Source organism: Puntigrus tetrazona, chromosome 16 (genome assembly GCF_018831695.1).
Source record: "Puntigrus tetrazona isolate hp1 chromosome 16, ASM1883169v1, whole genome shotgun sequence".
Taxonomy (NCBI): domain Eukaryota; kingdom Metazoa; phylum Chordata; class Actinopteri; order Cypriniformes; family Cyprinidae; genus Puntigrus; species Puntigrus tetrazona.
The window spans coordinates 25,177,875-25,200,998 of record NC_056714.1 but is presented as its reverse complement, the minus strand read 5'-3'; the positions used below and the strand labels follow the sequence as shown (position 1 = coordinate 25,200,998).

Here is a 23,124-nt window from a genome sequence, read left to right as displayed (position 1 = left end):
GAGGTAAGAGCTCCCTCTGCTGGCTTGGTGACACCTAATAATGCTTGACTTTTTTCAAAAACATGAAAAAATGACAACTGACCAAAATGTTTATGAATCATATGTTTTATATAGAATCTAAAAATGTGTTTATGTTTTTGTTTTTTTTACAACTAGTTCCAGGTCATCAAGGGTGTCTCGTGTTTGGTCAAATCAAAGGCAAGTCTTGTGTCTTTATGCAAGGAAGGTTCCATCTCTACGAGGGCTACTCATTGTGTAAGGTGAGCCCAAGAAATGGTTTAGTGTCCACACAGCCATCTTGTTTTCCTTTCACTTAACTGATTCAACTTCATCTTGCATTTCGATAGGCCTCTTAGATGCATCCATTTATAACACTTACAAACACAATGGCTTCTGTGAGTAGTAAAAGCTATTTCACAAACCCCATTTTTGGCATCTAGAAAATATTGTAGCTTGGGTTTAAAGCAGTGGCCTTGGTGTCTCTTAGCATCACCTCAAGGACAAGCGAACTTGTTGTAAACAGATCCTATTTGTAAAAACAGAAAGGAGCTGTTACCTCCTGTATGGGCCATTAACTTTATCTGTCACAATCAGGAGCCACACCGCATGAATACAGAGGCTGTATGCTGAGAATGCAGGTGCGGAGAAGAAACGAACTGCTCGCTGCTGCTGTTGTTCTCATATCAAATCAGTTCGGTTTGCATTTGTAGTCCGTTGTGACAGTCAATCTTATTTTCAGGAGAGAAAACACTTGTTTTTCTTTAAAACTGGAACAGCATGCATTAACATATTAACATGTGATACTAATCATGAAAATCTTGGTTAATTTACAAGTTTTACGTCTTAATTTATCACAGAGTTCAACTGAGCAGCATGATCCATGTGAGCTTTATGCTTTCTCTCCATCAAAGTCGGTCCAGGGGAATAATTTATCTGTTGCACATGGGGCCAGAGAACCACTTTTTACTGAATTACAGAGGAATCTACAACCTCTTGCCCTGGGGTGGTACTGTCACTGTAATTGCAGCCCTGACAACATGACACAATGCATTACAATCAGTTGTCATGGCCACCATGCCCTCTACAGCCAACCAAGAGCTTTTCTCTCTTAATGCGGTGCTAGGGCATTAAATCCATCAGCCCCCTGTATTAGCAAACCCCAGTCTTTCAAAACACTATTTTGTATTTAATGTCTTAATGGCTGTGGCACATAAAACACATTGACAGTGCATCCCAATCTGCATAGTACCCCGTTTGGATGCAAGAATATAGTAGGTTATTATGAGGCAAATATATTAATAATAATATGTTGTAAATGGTCTTTTTTTTGTATATTCGTACATTGAGCGTTGCTCACATTTGTCTGCCAGGTACATTTTTCATAAAAAAAGACATGAATTGCATGGAAGAGCTTGACAAAGGAATATACAATGTGAATCCAAAAGTAAACGTATTGAAAGGTTATGAATTTAACTTGATGCTAATAATAAGCATTGTTTACATATTCATTCATATTTAAAACAAGCTAATTTTCATCCTTTTAATTGTTGTAGTTTAGTCTATCGTTATTTTGTTATGTGCTTTTTCATTTTAAAGTGCCCTTATTATGCATCTTTGAAAACAATTTTTATATCTGATAGTGCACCGTGTATACATTTACTTATCTCTCAAAAGAAATAGTACAGTCTAGAACATTGAAACAAGTTTATTTTAAACAAACCACCAGCCGCTTCAAGTTTACTTCAACATTAAACATTACCAAATTAACCACACACATGTTGGTCTTTTCAGGTTGGTCAGAATGAAAATGCACATTCATTCTTTGCCACTAGATGTCACTTATTATATATAAATATTTTAGCTTTATTTATTTAGATTTATTTATTGTAAGTAGTACACAATTATAGTAGACACATAATTTGTAGTTATAGTTGCCAAGAAAACATTTAAAACATTTCTTTCATTTTTCAAGCATTTTATATTTTAGCTTTATTTCAATTGGTGAGAATGATTGCAATAATTTTGTTTTTAGTTAACTATAACAACACTAATGCTAATGCAAGCTATGCAGACTCAATTTTATGACTCATGTGTTGTCTTCCTCTAAAGTATCAATTAGTCGTAAACAGCTCAATTAGTACTTAATATAAGTATGCAAATTAGGACATAGAAATAAACAAGATTTTTGTTTTTTTTTTTTTTTTTTTATGTGGGAGAGGGGACTGGGATGGGGCTACTCATATAATAAGCAGTAGCTTGACCAATATGGTTATTAAATCCTTTGTCAAACTGTGACAGCTGGTTTGTAAATGCACCTTCAGTCCACTGTTCATTTCCCTTTAGCTGACTCATATCTCTGAGTCACTGTGCAAATCTGTGCCAACTTACTGTGCCCTAAAAGTGCACCCTACTTATTTCATTTACAGTTTAGGATGTAAACTTGCTTTCACGTTTGCCCTTGGTAACACAAACAGTTATTAAGGCTTGTTTAAGTGATCTCTTTGTTATGAAGAGATGTGCTGTGGAGGGTAATTGGACAGTCGAGCTTGTTTAGCCCTTCACTGACCTCTGTTTCTCTGCAGCGAGTAAAGCAGCTTTATAGTGTTCAGATGCATTTAGAGGGCTTGTATAAACTGAAAAATGTGGCGTTCATACAAAATGCATTTTTGCACTACACTCTGTTGCTTTTGCATTGTTTTTCTGTGTAAACATAGGGTCGACATACATTTTAGTGGCACGATCGCATCTTACATGCATGTACGTCTCTTGCAGCGTCTCAGGAGGCACGTGAACTGATCAGCTCTTCCTCTTTACAAGTTATAGCGTAAAATATTCATGAATGAGTTTTTTCAACTGCGGAAAGATATCAATACACCATTTTTTTATGTTAAAAATTATATAGCACATATTCCTGCAGGTTGTTTCTGCCTTATATAATATTTCCTAAATCTTCTCATCACTAAATGGAAACAGTGTCATTTTCAAATCAATCTGGTTTCTAGACTGTTTGTTTTTTTTGCACTGTAATTGATTATAATTTCCTTAACAGAAGCTTTAAGAAATGATATAGGTTAAAAAAACTTCTAAATTTAATGTGCATAGTTTATGTACAATCGCAAAATATTCCTGCGTATTATTCACTAAACCCTGTCCAGTTTATATAAATGATAAATGTGCGGTGAATATTTAAAATATATTTTTTTTAGCACAAACGTGCCTCCTTTCTATGTGGGATTATTAAGATTTCGCCTCACTTATACATGGTTTTTGGCACAGTTAACATTGCTTGCAGAAATCAGGCATAATATATTATTGTCTTATTCTGAAATTAAATTTGCTTAATTTAGTAAATCCAGTGCTAGAGCAAGCACAAATTGTTCTTAGTGATTATATTATAAAAAAGTGAAATATATGCCAATTCATACAGTGACGTGAGATTTTTTTAAAGACATATTCTCATTAGTCCATAATAGTGCACATTAATCAAGCTGCCTGTGACAGGTAATCAACAGACCATCTAAAGACCTATAATGCGACACCTATAGACCAATTCTCTTAGGAGAGTAAAAGACTCAAAAAAATGAAGCGATCTGATCTCTTGAGAGCTTACAATCCACAAAGAAGTCAGCTTTGATTTAGAGGGTACCAAACTGGGGTGTATTTCCTGAGAATGCTGGTCCACCTCGGTGACCCTTCTGTGTATAGCTGTAATGGCCTTGTTGCTTGTGGCAGCCCCGCACGTCCACCCTGGTTCGTCAGCTGGAGAGCAAGCTGACAGACTGTGACATCCCTATTGAGCTGTGCTATACTGAGCCCACAAGTTCATTATTCTTCTCCTGCTCGCACTGACACCTCCCTTAATGGCTCCCTGCTTTACAATCCTATATTTATCCCATTTAGAATCACTAAAGCTTATTTAATACTCGCCTAAAACTGTGAGGCACTGTGGAATACTATTGCACATTTAGGCTTGTGGATGTTGTCATATTCACACAGTTGTCTGAAATGAAACAAGGCCCCTATTCTAGTCCAATAAAAACTATACACACACACATACATACACACACATATATATATAATAACTTATTAATTTATATGTATGAATATGTAATTAAATATTGGTTTAAGGGCACCTTATTTTCTGGAAATAAAGTTAAGTTAACTGAAAAGACAGAAAATACTCAAAGACCGCTCTTGCCATATGCCAGTTTTACATCTTTGATTATATTCCATTAAATATATCTAAACCTGAGAGGCAATGGCTCATTAAGTTTTAAAGTGAAAATTATATATTCAACGGTTTGGTCAGAGAGGTTCCGTGCTATAAGTAACAGCTTGTATTTTCTGTGGAATTTTTTCCAGGTCACGTTCCCTGTGAGGATCTTCAAACTGATGGGTGTAGAGACCATTGTTGTAACAAATGCCTCTGGAGGTCTTTGTCAGGATTTCAAAGTGGGAGACATCATGGTCATTAAGGACCATATTAACTTGCCAGGGTTTGCTGGGCAGCACCCACTGTGCGGACCCAATGATGAACGGTATGCAGAGAAGGGAGAAAAAAAGAGAGAGAGGAGGCACTGGATATTGTATTACAGAATTGTTTTCCATTTTATAGCAAGGATGGTGTGTTTTTTCATCTATTCCTCAGATTTGGGATTCGGTTTCCTTGCATGTCTGACGCTTACAGCAAAGACCTGAGGAAACTGGTTTTGGACATAACTGCTGAGTTGGGCTACTTGAATTTTGTGCATGAGGGAGTCTACTGTATGGTTAGTGGACCCAACTTTGAGACCATCGCTGAAGCACGCATGCTGCACATCTTGGGAAGTGACTCTGTTGGTATGGACTATCACAATACACAAGATAAACTAATCCAACTTTCCAAAAGTTACATTTTATTAAACATAAGTCAGTGCGTCTTGGTAATTTACTGAAATAAATAACTTAAAGTACTTTATTAGAAATAGAATAGCAATGAAATTCACTGAAACTTAAACTTAAACTATTTTAGTAAAGTAAAAATGTGATCCTGAACCACAAAACCAGTCATAAGTAGCACGGGTATATTTGTATCAATAGCCAGCAATACATTGTATGAGTCAAAATGATCTTTCAGATCTTTTAGTAAAGATCATGTTCCATGAAAATATTTTTTACATTTCCTACACTAAATATACAAAACATACATTTTAAATAGTAATACGCACTTCTAAGAACTTCATTTGGACAACTTTCTAGACGATTTGCACTCTCAGATTCCATATTTTTTAAATATCCAAATATTGTCCTATCCTAAAAAACCATACATCAATGGAAAGCTTTTTTATTCAGCTTTCATATGATGTTTGGGTCTAATTAAACAATGTTTAAATCAGTATTTTAAAAAATACTTTTTGCGGTCCAGGGTCACAAGTAGTAAGTAATAAAAATCAACAGTGAGAGTTCCTCATTGGTGCATCTCTCTGAGGAGTCTGAGTGGTTGAACTTGCTGTTTTCTTTTGCATATAGTGCCTCTCTTTAATCGGTCTTTCATGAAAATTATAGCTGGTTAATAATGATGTGCCATAGCAGAGGGGACCTGCCATGTTAGCTGATGGAGATTAGGCCCACCCAAAGGGCCAAAGTGGCCCACTTTAATCAGTGTGATTAGTTTAATCAGTGATCTGAATAACTCTCTTGACCATATGATTGGCATAAACCATACTCACCGCTGGTCTTTTGATGAGCTGAATGATGTTTTAAATAATTGGGCTCCGATTACCAAATGGAAGCACTGTGGGGTATGTACTAAGTGGGCTCCCCTGGCTAGACCGGTCAGTTCCTAGTTCCTGTGTGAATCCTTCTTCCTGTGTACCCAACAAGACCTCAATAGTCCACATTAAGTATTAAGTGAGACCCAGACCTGGTCTGCTCTATTAATGAATCAACCTACTGTGCCGCAACAGAGATGACTGCCATTTAATTAGGAATCTCTCTCTGTTTCTCTTTTCCCCCTGCTGCCCTCTCAGGCATGAGCACGGTTCCTGAGGTGACGGTAGCCAAGCATTGCGGACTGCGGGTCCTGGGTCTCTCTCTCATCACCAACAAGGTTTCTCTGGATTACAGCCGCGAGGAGAAGGTGAATCACGAGGAGGTGCTGCAGATCAGCAAGATGAGAGCCGAGATGCTCCAGAACGTGCTTGTTACCTTCATCGCTCGCTCTCATCAAGTGGAGACCATCAACAACAGCAATTGCATTTACTCAAATGCTGTGTAAGGTCAATCAAACCAGATTGAGGGCACTGTGAAAGTCATTTGAATGTCTAATGCTCTAAAAGATCTAAAAGGCTCACTGTTATGGCTCTTTTTTATTTGGTTGGTTGTTGTCAGATGTCGCTGTGCCTTTGTGGAGGATATATTTGATCTTCATAATGTGATTGTTGCTTTGTTACACTATTGTCTCCCTGACTAGGAAATATTAAAAAAAAAATCTAAAATGTGCAATGTAAATAAATCTCCTTCAGTTGAAATGATATAATAAAGCATTTGACTGCTGTGATGGAGCATGCATTCAAAAGCAAAAAATAAAATAAAATAAAAATAATAAATTATAAAAAAATACAATGTTGTGCTTAATCTACACTATAAGAAATGTACATGTGTTAAAGCTGCATTCAAAGTACATAACTAGCCAGTGGTCGCTGGTAGGGTTTTGCAGGAAATTTGAGCATGGCACTGCGTCATTACATCATATCTGTAAACATAAAGACGTTGCCCCGGCTAATAGGTTATCGCATGTGAGAATCCTGCAGGTGGCTTGTTTGGCCTTTTCTCACAGCACCTAGAGCAATTCAATATTAAAAAAATAATAAAATTATATTCCTGTTTTAAATACGCTTCTAATCACAGATAGCCTGAGATGACAGGAGAATTGTTTCTAAAGAGAATCAGTTGAAAGGGAGCATAGTTTGCTTTTTGGGTTTCTTAAGCATCTCATACAGTCTATGCTGCTTCCATATTGCTTTCTGTTTAGCCCCGCCCACTTTTGTGCTCCTGTATTGTAAATAACTAGAAGTGAATGCAGGTCAGAAACCAAATGATAAAGATTGCTCTAAAGACAACAAAACATCCCCTTTATTACTTCACTGTTGACTTTTCTTTTATCATGAGTTTATAGACAAAGATTTTCAGTGCATCATGAACCTTCAATCGTGAATCAATCAATTTCCAATAAAACAGCAACTCTCATTCCTATTATATAGTATCTCAATACATGAGGTGTAGATGAGTGGTTTATATGCAGGTGCTGATTGCATCTATGCATTTATTATATAGTCTCTAGTTTGGGGCAAAATATTTTAAATGAGTCTTTTACTGACAAAAACTTTCATTTTTGCTCTTCTAAGATGTAACTCTTCGGGTCACAAGGTCATTCTTCTAATTAGCACCATCTTATAATGAGTATTCTTATCAATAAAATGGATTTTTATTTAATCGATTTTTATTTAATTTGACTGTGTTGGTCTTCCAGCATAACCTTCTTTGATTTTCTTTGAATGTCAGGTACGGAAACCCAAAGTTAGCCTGGCCGAGATTCATTGAAATGCAGACATTCGCATTCCTGTTTTTTTGGAGTCAGCATGAAATACTGGTCCTATCTGAACAGTCTTTAGGCCTTTGAAAGTTCTGCTAGAAAGGCGGATCATAAAACTCTTTTCAGGCTGTTAAATCTCTCACTGAACATAAGGCTGAACTTCGACCGTTTAAGCTCCACATACATTAGCGAGGACGAAACTGCTTATTGTGGTATAATCAGAGAAATCCAGACTTTCTACTTCGCCACAAATGCCACCAAAGTTAGAAGGTGTTCCACAATACCCAGAACAAAATGTCTGTGTGGTTGCTGATAGACCTCAGCTGTCACAGATTTGATAGTGCACTAGGCTATTTGCTGCATCTTCAGGATCTGAGGGACAAAAAGTACTTTCTTTATGCCGTAAGTCCAGGCTGAGGCTGGCTGCAGTCAGATTTCCAAAAATAGCTGGCAATTAACTCGGGAGCAAAGTTGAATTACTTCGTAAATGACTGAGTTAGATGCAAATTATTGCAAAATATGAACGTAAGCAGTTTTCGCATTACAATTATTTTCGTGAAGACATTTCTATTATGAAAAACAAAGTCAAATTTGCAAGTAAGAGATAATTTAAAATCGGCATATGAGTGATCAAGACAAACGAAAAATAATAACCAAAATGGTTCTTATTTCCCACTGGTTGCTCAACAGTGATCTGCTTAATGGATAAATTGTTCTTCCATGAATAACACACACTGAGGCATCTTTTTATGAGGAGAGTGTTTATTAACTATAAAAAGTTACGCACACCACAAAAATGTCCTTGAATTATTATCACACAAGCAGAATTATGATGTGGATCTATACCAGAGCATGTCACATCCTTTGCTGATTTACCATATTGCGCTCTCTCTCATACACTGATTTATTTATAGTTACAAATAAAAAATGTACATGGTAAATTTTATTTAAAAAACCTTAAAATACAAATAACAACTGCCCATGCAGTACATGGCATAGTGAAGCTGAACTTTTGGAAATCAGTTTACAGTTATTCTACCTCTGATTGCAGGTATGCAGGTGTGTATCTCAGCATCTGAGGTGTAGATGAGTTGTTTAAATGTGCAGGTGCCACTGTTTACTTGCTAAGGTGTGATGCAAGCTCCTCACAACAATACTCTGCAGGAGTGTTTCATAATGGCCTCGTATAACACTACAACCGTCAGCCAACCCATCTGTGTGTCTACATAGCAAATAGCGGCCAACGCCACAAACATATGCCACATCGAGTGCTAAAAAACCCCAATATTGTGTTGTGATAACATCTGGACACACCATTAGCACCATGCAGTCTAATTTAAGCCCATTTTACTCGCTCTGCCAGACAACCAGAGAAGTTTCTAATTGCATGAGGGTGCTGTGTGTGGTGAACTGTCCATCTATCTGTCTGCCTGCCGACCTGCCAGGCAGGACGCCATGACAGAGGACCAGAGACCTAGCCATCATTGTCTGGGCAGAGCCTCATTAATTAACATAAGGAGCAATTATCTCATGGGTCATTGCTCATTTTCACGAATTAATGTTTTGTAAACAAGAGAAAACTAACAGGAAAACTGAACTAGGGAATGATGTCCATAAATGCAAAATGAAAATTAATTTCATGAGTTCTGCGCCACAGGATCAATTCATACACAAATGCAGCATGCAGAAAAGTTAGTCCTTCTGGATGATGAAGTCTCTGAATTGTGAAGGCCAAGATATTATATACTCCATAGAAAGCCCTGTGTCTGGGAACTCCAAGTTCATCTTTGTAGATTCTGAAAAAAAATGAACTCCATAAATATGTAAAGTGAGGTAAAGCTGTCGCCATCAAATGCAAAGAAAACAAAAATGCACACTAAACTCATTGAACCAAACCTCCAAGGCCATTCAAACTTCATCAGTAAACTAAAAGTCTAGATTAACTTTTCCAACTATGTAAAAATGTTCCATTTGCACATTGAAGATATACTCAAAGGGCAAAATTGTATGAGGAAAAAAGTGTCATTTTAAAGCACAACATTTTAAAGGAACAACTGGAACCGAACGTTTTCTATATTATTAGCCTACGTGAAAATATGCAAGTGTCAGTCATGTACGATATCTGTCAGTGTTGCTTCAAATAATATATATTTTCTACATTTTTCATTTGGCGTGCAAGTCTATGAATAATGAGAATATTTGTCATGCATAGCTTGGTCACGTAAAAAAATAGATGCACTGACTAGCTTGAATAATAGGCAACGTTAGAGAAATAATCCTTGAAATAAATATATTGCTGAAAAAATATCGATATAAAAACAGCAAAAGCTATATATGCTTCATGCCAAAAGCAAGTCGAAACAAGTAAGTGAATAATTTGCACATATTTATTGATTATGAGCGCAGGGGCCACTGTTTCCGTAAAGCCACTTCATGCACGTGAAATGGCACTTTTTGTGGCCAAATGCTCCACGGTTCCTATTTTGAGTTTTATTAGTGTCAGTGGGCTCGGTTGCAGGCTGTGACATCCGCGTAGAAAGAAGTCCTGATTTAAATGCGTCTCACATCTGTGCAGCTCAGCAGTAAGTCACCAGTGCGCGCGCTACCTGCGGCGCGCGGAGACAGAGGTGCGCTGGGCGTTTGCCATCATCTGAGGAGGGCGGAACTTCACTTAAATACCGGAGACATCACAGAGCACCGTCTCACAGCATCGGTCTCACAGCTTCAGCGCCCGACACACGGAGAAAACATGGCAAACGCCTACCTGCAAGGAGTAGAGATCTCAGCCTCTCAGTTCCTGGATATATTTCACCATTATGACAACGATGGTAATTTCTTTCCTTATTTTGTGGATTTTCATGAACTGAAACATTTTTGGGGAAGGAAAAAAAAGGGATTATTCTTGCCACCTGCATTGCAACTGGTTTCCAAAAGTTTGGGTAAAATGATTTGTCTAATGTATCGTACCTAACAGACGGTTGTTAACCTGTAAGGATGTCAAAATGTGACGAGAGATAGATTGTTAGTCGTTTCAGATGGTTTTGAAATATACTTTTTGGCTGACTGATGAAAGCCAAGTCTCATCTGTGTTATGTCATTGATTTGGGGTGTAAATGCTCTCAGGTAATGGATATATCGAGGGGAAGGAGTTGCAGAATTTTATCAAAGAACTTCAGCAAGCTCGAAAACAAGCAGGACTGGTAAGTCATAATTTTCTTGTCTTCTGCTGCAGATTGGTATATAGGCATCAGGTTAGAACACAAATGCTTGTCTTTTCAAATATAACAATTTCCCTGACATTGGAAAATGATAAAACCTGTATTTTTTATGCTGTGTACTTTACATTTTGTAGTAAAAAAAGAAATTAATTTATGTGTCTATGATAACATTGAACAAGGTGAATTTGTTTTTTTCAAATAATAAATAAAAGAATACTTATATTTTCTAAAACAAATTATTAAATTAATTATTCATTATATATATATATATATATATATATATATATATATATATATATATATATATATATATATATATGTTGTCTAAATCTGTAAAAATCTTGTCTAAATTCTGTCTTTGTTTATTTTTAACAAATCCATTCCATTTTTGGTTGACATTGTAATGATACGGTTGTCTAAGTTATTATTATTTTTTTATTTACTGAAATTGTTTAGTTTTAGATGAATTTTAAAAAATCAGATGTTTCAGAAAATTACAATTTTGGAAAAAAAAGAATGAATGAAAAAGGGGGATAAAAACAATTGTTAACATAAATAATTTTTCATCAGGCGCCACTGCAAACCACCAAGATAATACCTGCTATTCCTCAGATGAGGGTGTGAGGTTGGTTATGGTCACAGGTTGGTTCAGGAAAATGACACTTTATCTATGTGACCTTTTGAGGAGATATTGCAATTTTAGTGACATTAAACATTTGCCCCCAGGCTAGCATTTATAACAAATGATGATGAAGTCCGCCTTTGCTGTATCATATGATGGAGGGGCATGTTATCAGACCTGTTAAAGCTCCGACAGAGGACAGAGACTTTGTCCCAGTTTGTCTCAGTCGGCACGCTAGAGTCAGTCTGTCTGCCCATCTGGGTCCATGCACATCTGCTGCTGGCTCCTCCCCTCATTTGCTTCACAGAGAATAAATCTTCATTTGCGTTTATTTTACAATAACTCTACCGTCCTCTGTAGTTGCAATCTGCTGGTTATGCTGTTATCTATAAAGAACAGCAATGCACAGTGTGTTGAAAACAAAGATGAAAGAACCTAAGCCTCATTGAAGAGAACTGCATGCAGACTTGATGTAGTGGAATGACCTTGGATGAAACTCATTACTGGTACAAATGATGGTTTGTTCTTGTCTGGAAAATACACATGCTGAAATTGTCAAGCAAATAACATTCTCAGGGGCTGAGGATGACTGAATACATACTGAATAATTTGGAACTGAATGACTGTAATGAATGTCACGATAACAAATGTGAAGTTTTGAGTTGTTCCATCATGAAGGTCAGAATGAGTAGCCATTTAGCGATGCTCCATGAGCAACCCAGGTTAGGTATCATTCTCAAGGTCTCAAGGCTTGCTCTTTATGGGATCAGATGATATACCTGTAGGAAGCATCTCCATCTCAATGACAGTTGCTCGGGTGACCCTTGAAATGAAAGCACTGAAAATATCTATTCATCGGAATAACATATTGATACTGTTGATTGGCTGATAGAAAACAAAATTAAATAAAATTAACTAAATAAAAAATATTTATAATGTCGACTGGCTGATGGAACACCAAGCTTTCTCTATTGGATAAAAAATAAAATAAAATAAAATAAAATTTTGCACCAACAAATTTAGCTAACAATAATAAAACATTAATAATGTTGATTGGTTGATAGCACAACAAGGTGAAAAAGTCTTCTTTAACGACTACAAAAATAAAAAATATATGTAATAAAAATAATGTGCACTGAAAATATAAGAATATAACATATTTCCAATACATAGTATATTGCTAAAAGTATGGGTCACCCCCAATGAAGAATTTTTGACTACTTTATGATTTCCATGAGTACAATAGAACATTTCTACAAAAAAAAAAACAGAGAAGAACACATACTTGATCATAATATCATAAAATGTGTAACATTAAGATTGGAGTGTCCCAATACTTTGGGCAATATGTATGTCGTCTGCAATAAAAACTGATAAATGCACTGCTTATTCTGAATGTCCATTATGATTAAAGAGCTTTTTTGAACCAATTACAAGGGGATAATAGGTAAACCTTTACTTTTTTACCCAAACAAGCATTTACCAACACTGATATTCGACATTTACAATCACACCATGTATATTCTACTATAAGATCCAAATATACAAGTGTGTAGCTGGTCTGACATTGTAGAGCAGTGACTTTTTTTGTCCTCCACGTTGTTCCCGAGGTGGTGTCCAGTGGCTGTACTTTATTGAGATTCCCATGTCATTGAGTTACAGCCCTATTAGGTGTAAAGAGGAGGTGATGGACTGTGACAGGCTGAGGAGAAGCAGCCACTGGGTCATTTCACACCTCTAATGATATTGTGCTGTGCTTTTCTGCTCCCTGAATGTCCCTCATGGCCCTCTGCATAGAACAATTTAATTTATTCAGACTTTAAGACTCATATATCGTGTGTATGTGTCCGGGTTTCATTTCATCTTGTATGACTGTGCTTAACGTATTTGGGCTAACGCACTTGTTCGAGTACTGATACTCTTGAGTAAGGCAGACTGAAAATGTATTCGTATAGATGTACACCTCAGTAATGGTGACAATCTACAAACACTGAGCAAAAATATAAGCCGGCAAATAACCGATGACCAAAACTTCAACAGCAGCAAGCAACAAAACAATAATTTCATGGCGCAATGTATGCTGGGAGCTGACAAATATTGAAAAAACTTCATTGCCCACTATGAAACTAAGCTAGTTGGGAAAGATTTAAAAGAATATATATATATATATATATATATATATATATATAATAGCTCAATAGCTCCTTTCTGTTGACCAATCCTGCATTTATTTGATCCAATAAAAAATACAGCAAAAGCAGTAATACTGTAAAATATTTGTACTAAAATAACTGATTTGAATATATTTTTAAAATGTGATTTATTCCTGTAATCAAAGCTACATTCTCAGTACTCTCCAGTGCCATTTTTCTTAGTTTTTATTACTTTTATTATCAATATTTAAACAAATTTTTAAAGTTCTTTGATGTCTGAAATAAAAGCTTTTTACATTTTATAATACATTAAAATAGAAAACATTTATTTAAAAAAATTAAAAAATATTTAAAAATGTTACTGTTTTGCTGTGCTTTGGATCAAATAAATGCAGGCCTGGTGAGCACAAGAGACTTTTTTGAAAAAAACATTGTACTGTTTAAAAACTTGTGTATATATTGTAGATTCAAAATAACTCAGAAACTCCTTCAAACCCACATCTGAAAGAGTATTGCTCAATCTAAAATGTTCCATTTATTTTTTTGATTTTGTTTTGATTTTATCCTTTCTTTACTGTCATATCAGCTAAAGCAGTAATATTTTGAGTTTTTGTCACTTATACGGACAGAGACTAGAGAAGATAAGGATTTCTGGATGGTTGTACAATTAATCAGCGGGTCTTTTCAACCAATCACATGGAATCCTCTGTGAATTAAATAGAAAAGAGTTTCACAAATGAGTGTACAGCCATTAATCATTATGGCAGACATTATAGATACCATCACCAGTTCAGAAATGTGCTAATGGATACAGAGAGCAAGAAAATATCCTGACAAAAGCACTGACATCAAGTAATATGATTAATGCTCCCGTAGGTAAGAAATGACAAACTGCATTACAATACAATAAATAAACAATACAATTTTTATGTTTATATACAACTTTAAGGACACTACTGTATATTTATGTTATTATAATTTATTTTATATATAAATATTAATATCTAAAAATATTTCTTAAATATATACATGCATGTGTGTGTTTTTATACATAATAAATATACACAATACACACATATATTATGTACACTTCTTTTTTTTTTTGACACAGTTAATCATAATTTTTTTTAATAAGCCACAAGAAATACTGAAACAACAAAAGAGTAACATTATAAATATAAACATAAACAAAAAGAATAAACATCTTACATTATGTGTTATAAATATAGTATACTATTAGGAATTATTAGAAATAGAAATGTTTTAAAACTTTCCATATCACTCATGCTAAAGCACACTGGAAACAGTAGGCACTCAATTTAGTATTCTGCCCATCTCAGACATGCCTGCTTGAGGACGTGCCTTCATTTGTCTCAGCCACCCTATCGATTCTCACTGAAACTGTAGTAAGACAAATAACTCTTGTAAACAGGCGAATGTTTAAAAAACATTTTATTGGCGCTTCAAGCAGATGTAACAAACTCTGAAGTCTGGGATTAACTTTCATCAGAACCATTACCCCATCATGCAAATGCACTGAGGTGTTTCACATTTTAGTGATTTCTGCACAGTCACCGTTTCTGCGTCCTATGCCAAGATGGGCGGGTTTTTTTTTTTTTTGTTGTTGTTTTTTGAGGAATGAGAACTCCTCTCATCTGTATCAAAAGCAGTATGAAAACACAATCAACATTGTGCAATGAGGGCTGAAGATAGCAGCACATCCCATCTGTCTGTGCATATTTGTTCTTACACATCAATGGCTTTTGGAAGGCAGAAGAAATGGATTGTAACAGCCGGAAGCTTGATTATAGCCACTGAAATAAATTAAAATACCTAAAGTTAAAAATATACCATTCTTTAGAATGCCTGTTTGTTAAATTATTTGATTCCCAGGAACTAACAGACAAAATGAAGGCCTTTGTGGAGAAATATGAGCAAAACGCTGATGGAAAAATAGGTATCATTGAGGTAAGAAAGTTTTAAGAATTTGTTTTAACTGTCCAAATGGCTGGCACAAGCAATTTTGTCTGGCAGGCACAGACTGCAGTGTTTAGGCTCCAAAATTAAAAGCATTTGGCAAGTTGACATAATCAAATGTTTAGTTTACGTGGTGTTAATTTACCTGTTTGTTAATTGATGAAACGATTGCATCCAACGGAAGTATCATAAGCCACGTCTGGCCATCGTAACATCACTGAAAACAGAATCGAATCGCTTGAACGCAGCGTGTGGATGTACAGTCATCAGTGCAGCTGTCTGGGGAGCATCATTTCGGAGATGCTATCACTGAGCAGATATCCTCAGACCCAGCAGCCTTTGACGCTTCACAGCTGACAGTCAACTTGTCTTTCCCAAAGGAAATGTTGCACATTATACAATGCATACATTTTGATGATCTGATCTTTGTCTTTATGTTTTTCACAGCTGGTTCAAATACTCCCTACAGAGGAAAACTTCTTATTATTTTTCAGACAACAGCTGAAATCCTGTGCAGAGTTTATGGAGGTGAGGTTTATACAAACTACAGAATACCACTGCATTTCTTTGAAGAATACAATTACAGTGACTATGTCACCAAATCAGGATATGTATCTTTGCCATCACAGAAATAAACTACAGTTCAAAATATTAAAATAGAAAACCGTTATTTCACCAAAAAGCACAGTCTTTATATTTATACATGCAAATATACATCATATATACAAAAAAGATCAGTTCTAGCTTTCTGTAAGAATTCCAGTGTTTCATGTTGTTAATTTCTCCATCAGGCTTGGAGAATTTATGACGCTGATCACAGTGGATACATCGAAGCTGACGAACTTAAGGTCAGAAATAAACTTTTAACCTCTCACAAGATGTGAGCTCAGAGAAAAACCATCTTTGTTGAGAAACTTAACCTTGTGTGCAAAGACCCAGTGCTGTAGGTGTTAAAATAATACTTAAATCTGTTATTTTCCCTTTAAATATGTATGTTGTTCTGACTGAACCAGGAAACACTCAACATGTACTTTTTGAGAAATGTGACTACAGTAAAATTTCTGCTTCTGTTTAAGGTCAAATGTCAAAACATGTTATGCAATACAAATAAAAATGCATTGGAGTGATTAATTGGAGACAACTCACTCACAAAGTAACTAAGTTTGTTAGCTGAGGCACTAAATTAGTCTTCAGAGCTCTCAGATGAACATGGAGGGTTCTCATCTTTTGGGTTTGGCAGGGAGTAATGCATTAGCACAAACTTGCTGATCAGCATACCTGAATTCCAATTCCACCCTATTATCTCTTTATGATCTTGTGTCATATCACTCAGGACAGAAGAGTAAAGCAATTAAAAACACATAATTAAACTAAAGATGCAAATCACCTCAGAAGACAGTATCTTCTAAAATGTAAGGGAGTGATTCAGTTATAAGCCACGTTCGATTACTCACTCCAGAGTTTCCTACTTAAAAGTCAGCAGTGCTCTAAGTCTTTCTCTAGCATGTGGACTGAAGGGTACGACAACAAACAGAACAAAAGATTCGATTTCGAGACCAGCACTAATAACCATATGCATCCCTCAAAGGGGCTTGTGTAAAGCAAGCACTGAGGATTGTGCATTTAAATTAAAATAGGGAGCGGTTTCTTTGAACAGCTGCCAGATTTACAGTCAGTGATTTGATGAGTGCAATCTGTCAACACTGGACTGCTTTTGGACCCACTAATGGACCTCCGTCAGGAAAAAGGAAATTCTGAGAGCTCTTTGAATTATGGACTTTGTATTTTGGAGACAGCGCCGCTATACAATACATAATATGGATACTTCCAGTCATGGATGCTGATTAAATTAAATTAAAAATGACAAACGTAACTTTCTAAATTATGCATAGAAATATATAGGTAGTTTTGAGTGTGTAGACAAACCGACTCTTGGATTATTTAGTAAATAAGTTAAAATAACGCATGCTGATGGCTTCAACAGAACTGCGTAACAACCTTAGACCTCAAAGTATTCCTGTAATTGAGTCATTGTTCAAAATATACTTAATGCATGTTCAAAAGTGTTTCTTACTGACCCCAAACTTTGTTAATGACTCTGCAAAATCGAACCAAATGTTTTTCAGAATTTTTTGAAAGACCTGCTCCAGAGAGCTAAAAAACCATATGATGAGAAGAAATTAGAGGAGTACACACTAACTACGGTAAGCCCAGAGTCAACTACACAGCCCAACAAAAATCTGTCTTTACGTGCCACTTGAGGAATAAATATTGTTTTGTTTTTATTTAAAGCTGAAAATTTTCGATTCAAATAAGGATGGGAAATTATGTCTGTCAGAAATGGCACGGTTAGTGAGCTTGCAAATTCATTATGAATATTTATTGCCCTATTAACTTACATATAAAAATGGCAACTGCTTATTTTTTTAAACAGACTGTTACCGGACCAGGAGAACTTTCTACTTAAATTTCAGGTATGTCAGCATTAGGAATGAACCTATAAATGCATGGATTTACTCCTAACCACCTACAACTGAACAAAATCTTTTTCTTCAGGGGGTTAAAATGGCCAGAAAAGAGTTCAACAAGATTTTTGAGTTATACGATCAGGTAAGTATCTTGCATTGATCAATCACTCTGTCATATCAAAATCCTCTGTGCCTGACAGCCTTAAAATGCCTCGAGCCTAAACTTAATACTGCTTGATTTTATGCATAACCAAGCATGCACAGATCAGCCAGTGTGTCTCCAATTGTATAAGACCCGAGGAAAGCAGCCATTAGTATGCAAAGACAGTGCTCTTTCTGGATATCACCCCCAACATCATTGAATCTTTTGGCCCTGGCTCCATTGTAATGTATTAGCGTGTCCCTGAATAGTGCAGATTCCTCACTGCTGATGACAGCACCCCTGATCTTTATTGATTGGCAGGTTCGGGTTGCGAACTCACATGGAGATGGGCTCAAACGCACACATACCCATTTTGGGCTATTACAAAATACAGAGTGATGATGCGGCATTGGAGGGGGCAGCGTGTGCTTAAAGCTCTAAAGCGTTTCATTACAAACGCACCGACTGCTGGTCTGTATTTAGCAGACGTGTGGTTTGGCCTCATACTGTTTGCTCTGGGACAATGCAACAGGCGAGCTCGGTCTTTCATCGGCTCATTAAGAGGCGATTTAAGGCCACTTTGTGAATATTATGGAGATACAGAGACTTACTTAACAGGTTTACTCTAATTTAATGCTTTAATGCCTCCTGAAAAGTCATAACGAAGCTTATTTCCAATGCGGTATGCAATAGTAAATGAGTAAATAATTAAATGAATAATTAGTAACAGAATTTTTATTTTTGGGTGAACTATCCCTTAAATGCCTAATGCCTAGATATATAATTTTATGATATATGTATAAATTTTAGTCAAAGTCAAATAAAAATAAATTGTAAAATCGTGAAATATAAAATAAAAATGATAAAAACAAAAAATAAATAAAAGTGTTAAAAAAGGATTTAGTAGGCAATGATGGTGAATAAAGCAAAGCCAATACATAGTAAACACACTGCCTTTTCAAAAGCACGTCTAAATGTCTCAGGCCATCTAAAGGACGTTACAGGCCCACTTTCTCTGGCTGTTATTTCTTCAAAGCACCAAATGAGCACCCCGAGACCCAGCATGTCATTGCATTGACTCTGTGTGCAAAACCGATCCTTAATGCCCTGATTTCCAATCTCTCTCTCGAGAACATTGCATGAGGCGTCCCTAATGTCTGAATAGAGAATACAGGAAATGATGGTAAAGTGGCATGACGCAGAGTTTCCTCAGTGGCTGTCACACATCTGTGCTCGTTAATGTTCACTATGCTCTCCGCCTCTCCCAGGACAGGAACGGTTACATGGACGAGAATGAGCTTGACGCCCTCCTCAAAGACCTTTGTGAGAAAAACAAGAAGGTATGCATTAAACAGCCCAGCTGATCGGAGGTTTCATGCTCTTTTTTTTTTTTTTTGTCGATGTATTCCAATTCTCAGTTGAAGCTCAAGAGCACAAACTATTTTCCTGAAGCACACTTAAATGATAATACTAGTGAGAAATTTAATCTCCCGCTGCTGCATGTAGATTGCATGCAAATTCTCAGCTACTGTCATATACACCCATCATTAAAAAGGCACTGGTATGGGATCAGCACACATTCAGATAATTATATGTAGATTACCACAGATAAAAGTCTTCAGTCCCTCAGTTTGTAAAAAACAAACAAAATTAGCATATGTAGAAATGCACTTATTATGGAAGTCTGTGGGGTGAAGCATTCCACAAGAATTGAAGATTCCATAAAGTACATTTTGTCTTTCTTGTGCCAACAACAGGAAGTTTTTTATAGAAAACTGTTGTAAAATAACCAGCAGGGTTCAGTTATGTCACAGCTGGGAATCATGATTAGCATCTTGTTAGCTGCAGATAGAGCAGGGGCCTTTTCAATAGAACATCTGATTGGACAAAAATCTTGGTGGTGCAGGATGAGTCATCAATAGTGTTGGTCTGTTATCCTGGCTTAAAAATTTCATGACCTCTTAACTAAATAGTGTATATTAATTGTGTATATAAAAAAACACACAGAATATGTATTGAAAATATTTACATTTATATTCATATATTTCAGAATATATATAAATATTTAATATAACATGTTTCTTAAATATATTCATGCATGCATTTGTATTTTTTGAATATACTTTTATTTTGGATGCAATTAATCATTTGACAGCACTAATAAATATTACATTTATGTTTTTCTATAATAATAAACTTTCCTCAAGAAACATTTATTTTTATTATTATTTATTAATATTAATAATAATAATAATTATTATTTATAACTACTAATTATAATATTTTTTATGTAAAACAATTATTTTCATTGATGAATAAAGTTCAATGAACAGTATCTATGTGAAACAGTACAAGACATTTCCAGTGCTGCAAAATATTTTTGCAATTTTTAATCAATTGAATGCATCTTTGAATAAGAAAAATATTAATGACTTCAAAAGGGTTTAAATGTTATTTTTTCACTCTTGTAGTAAATCAGTAAACATTTGTAAAGTGAAAAAGTAACTTTATATAGTATATAATTAGTAAATAATTTACTATGTTCTATTATTATGCCGCATGTTCTGGTGCATGACTCATGAAACAGAACATTTCTAAAGGCACAGTGACAGATCACTCAAGATGTTTTTCCCGATCTCTTCACAGGTTCTAGAAGTCAACAAAATCCCCGACGTATAAAGAGCGCCATCATGGCTCTGTCTGATGGTGGCAAGCTCTACAGAACAGAGTTAGCGTTGGTGTTGTGCGCAGATGAGATGTGAACACTTCCGTCTGTACACATTATCCCAGAACCCCATCCTCAGCTCGTCTGTGACGCGTAAAATAGCTAGAACCCTCTTATGTTCTTTCATTTTGGACATGGATTTCACATAGACAGGCAACCCTGTGGCACATACTTTTCAATTTGTTGTTTCTATACGGTTTCTAAGTGTACAGATTTTTTAACAATGGCACACGTACAATACTTACAACCTACACTGCATACATGAACATGATATTTCCCTTAACAAAAGAAGAGACCAACATGCTTACAAATCGCCCATCTCGATTCAATATAAAAAAAATCCACCAATTCAGTATTGATTTATCTTACAATATCTTAGACAAAAGCAATAATGTCCTCAAGGAATGCTGACGAAACACGGCCTGTTGGTGGGATCTATGTAAAACTCTAAAAGGCTGCATTTACTTTAGCGATGCATGTTTGTAACAAGACGGCAGGCCCTGCTAGTGGGGTATGTTTGACTGCAAGCACATGCCGAATGTAATGCATCGCCCCAGTCCTGTCTCTAATGTTAGATTTTGCACTGTAAAGAATGACATGTTACTCTATGCTAAACACCACAGACACTGTGTAAGAAAACATTAAACTTATTGAATGACTACCTGCATCCAGTTGTGTGTAATAGTTCCTTTAGTCTCTAAAAAACAGCCTAATTTTAATTCCAGACTTTTTTTCTCCAGAGGAAGAAATGCAGTGGAAGTCAATAGGATCCAATGCTGATTTCTTTTGATTGATTTTCATTGTATGGGTAAAAATAGAAAAGCATTCTTCTAAATATCTTCTTTTGTGTTTTCTAAAAGTCATTCAGGTTTTTATAACAATGAGTGAATGATGAAGATCTGATTCGTGCAACGTAATCCCAAATTTAAATCAATCTCAAACTAAATGCCTGGTTTTGAAAATGTACATAAATAAAGCTGGGATTGGAGAGTTCTAGCAAAAAACACACAGCAACTCTCAGTAGAGTTCGCCTTCCCATTTAAAGTTTCAACAGATCATGATCTTATCTTATAATTGAACACTTGACCTTCCCAAGCGGACACCCCAAGACATAAAAGTTGAGTCATTGCGAACAAACAGAAACACTGTGTTTAAATAGGTTTGTTTAGATGAGAGTTTGCTGAAACTAAAACTAGGACAGAGGCATATTGAAAATGCAGTTGATCTACATCGAGATATCATGGAATTGTGGAATTTTCGATTAGCCACCTTTGAACGGAACACCAAGGATGAATGGCATTCAAGAGAAATACCTCCTTCCCTTAAGCGCTGTAGCCGGAAAATTGTTTTGAAACCAGATTTTCGATGCCAGTTTATGAGCCATTTTAGCACCCTGCCAGTAATATCCTGTGATTTAGGCTTGACCTGAAAATGCCATTGTTGAGGCTAATTGATATTTAGCACTAATGACTATAAGTACATATTAATGCCTAAAACAGTCTACCTTTCAAAAGACAGTCAAAAATGTTTTTAATTTTATTTAGCAAGGCAAGTTATGCAAGACAAAGTAAATACATTTACATTCATATAAAATATCTCTATTTAAAAATAAATTGTTCTTTAGGACTTTCTATTCAAAGAATCTTGAAGAATCACAAAAGCGTTACTTATAACTGATCTGAATCTAGAAGAAATTCGATTTTAAATAGTAAAAATAAATAAAAAATACTGACCTTTTAACGGTAGTGTGTAAGCACGCACTTACAAGAAGTAAAATCTAGATGTGATTATGTGTATTAGACAAGCATTAGAATTCATTACCATCAACAAGAGCAAGTCAATGAGGAAACACCATTTTTCCAAAGCATTACAAACCACATTGTTTTTGTGTTATATACTCTCAGATGTGCTCAAGATTTCCAGTCAAAAAGACTGCTTTTGCTCCACCACAGGCAGCAACGTAATCTAAAGCAGAAACTACTAGGATGAAAAAGCAGAAAAAAAATTCTATAAGACTTCTTGTGGTTATCTGAGAGGAGCCTGATTAAAAAACAACTTTCAAAGAAAAAACCTCCAGAAATTCTAAGCAATTCAATTTTTGTATGTCACTTATTTATTTATTTATTCATTCAATCAATCCTTAAAATTGAAAAACAATAAATCAAGAGTTAAGGCACAATTTATTTTTCTGAATATATATATATATATATATATATATATATATATATATATATATATATATATAT

The 23,124-nt window shown here is 35.6% G+C and overlaps 3 protein-coding genes across 4 annotated transcripts in view; all 3 read left to right on the top strand.

Annotated features, from left to right (window-relative positions):
- The window catches only part of LOC122360868 (EF-hand domain-containing family member B-like), a 5,258-nt gene extending 5,210 nt beyond the window's left edge, over positions 1–48 (top strand). The window contains exon 10 of the mRNA XM_043261711.1: positions 4–48. Coding sequence (XP_043117646.1) covers positions 4–48 — 45 coding nt within the window. The remainder of the gene's footprint in view (positions 1–3) is intronic.
- A 50-nt stretch (positions 49–98) lies between these two features.
- pnp4b (purine nucleoside phosphorylase 4b) lies at positions 99–6,598 on the top strand. Its single transcript, XM_043260025.1, has 4 exons — positions 99–260; positions 4,363–4,538; positions 4,649–4,839; positions 6,009–6,598. Exons 1-4 carry the CDS (start codon positions 102–104, stop codon positions 6,254–6,256), a joined length of 774 nt encoding a protein of 257 aa, XP_043115960.1. The 5' UTR covers positions 99–101; the 3' UTR covers positions 6,257–6,598.
- Positions 6,599–10,249: 3,651 nt separating this feature from the next.
- Positions 10,250–21,169, top strand: calb1 (calbindin 1). 2 transcript variants are annotated; one of them, XM_043260388.1, is made up of 12 exons: positions 10,250–10,401; positions 10,697–10,773; positions 15,460–15,534; positions 15,991–16,071; positions 16,335–16,391; positions 17,670–17,747; positions 17,836–17,891; positions 17,978–18,017; positions 18,100–18,153; positions 19,422–19,493; positions 20,060–20,064; positions 20,807–21,169. In XM_043260388.1, the coding sequence occupies exons 1-12, from the start codon at positions 10,323–10,325 to the stop codon at positions 20,913–20,915; spliced, it is 783 nt and encodes a 260-aa protein (XP_043116323.1). In that variant the 5' UTR covers positions 10,250–10,322; the 3' UTR covers positions 20,916–21,169. The 2 variants fall into 2 exon arrangements, with proteins under 2 accessions (XP_043116323.1, XP_043116322.1); XM_043260387.1 differs by lacking the exon at positions 20,060–20,064 and having other exon boundaries at positions 20,800–20,832.
- The last annotated feature ends 1,955 nt before the right edge of the window (positions 21,170–23,124 follow it).

Bases quoted from the DNA above. Each gene is read 5' to 3' on its own strand.
- pnp4b (XM_043260025.1), top strand. From the start codon at position 102: ATGTTTTATATAGAATCTAAAAATGTGTTTATGTTTTTGTTTTTTTTA. The intron at 4,539-4,648 runs GTATGCAGAGAA...TCTATTCCTCAG, and splicing joins TGCGGACCCAATGATGAACG to ATTTGGGATTCGGTTTCCTT. The intron at 4,840-6,008 runs GTATGGACTATC...CTGCCCTCTCAG, and splicing joins CTTGGGAAGTGACTCTGTTG to GCATGAGCACGGTTCCTGAG.
- calb1 (XM_043260388.1), top strand. From the start codon at position 10,323: ATGGCAAACGCCTACCTGCAAGGAGTAGAGATCTCAGCCTCTCAGTTC. The intron at 15,535-15,990 runs GTAAGAAAGTTT...TGTTTTTCACAG, and splicing joins GAAAAATAGGTATCATTGAG to CTGGTTCAAATACTCCCTAC. The intron at 18,018-18,099 runs GTATGTCAGCAT...CTTTTTCTTCAG, and splicing joins ACTTTCTACTTAAATTTCAG to GGGGTTAAAATGGCCAGAAA.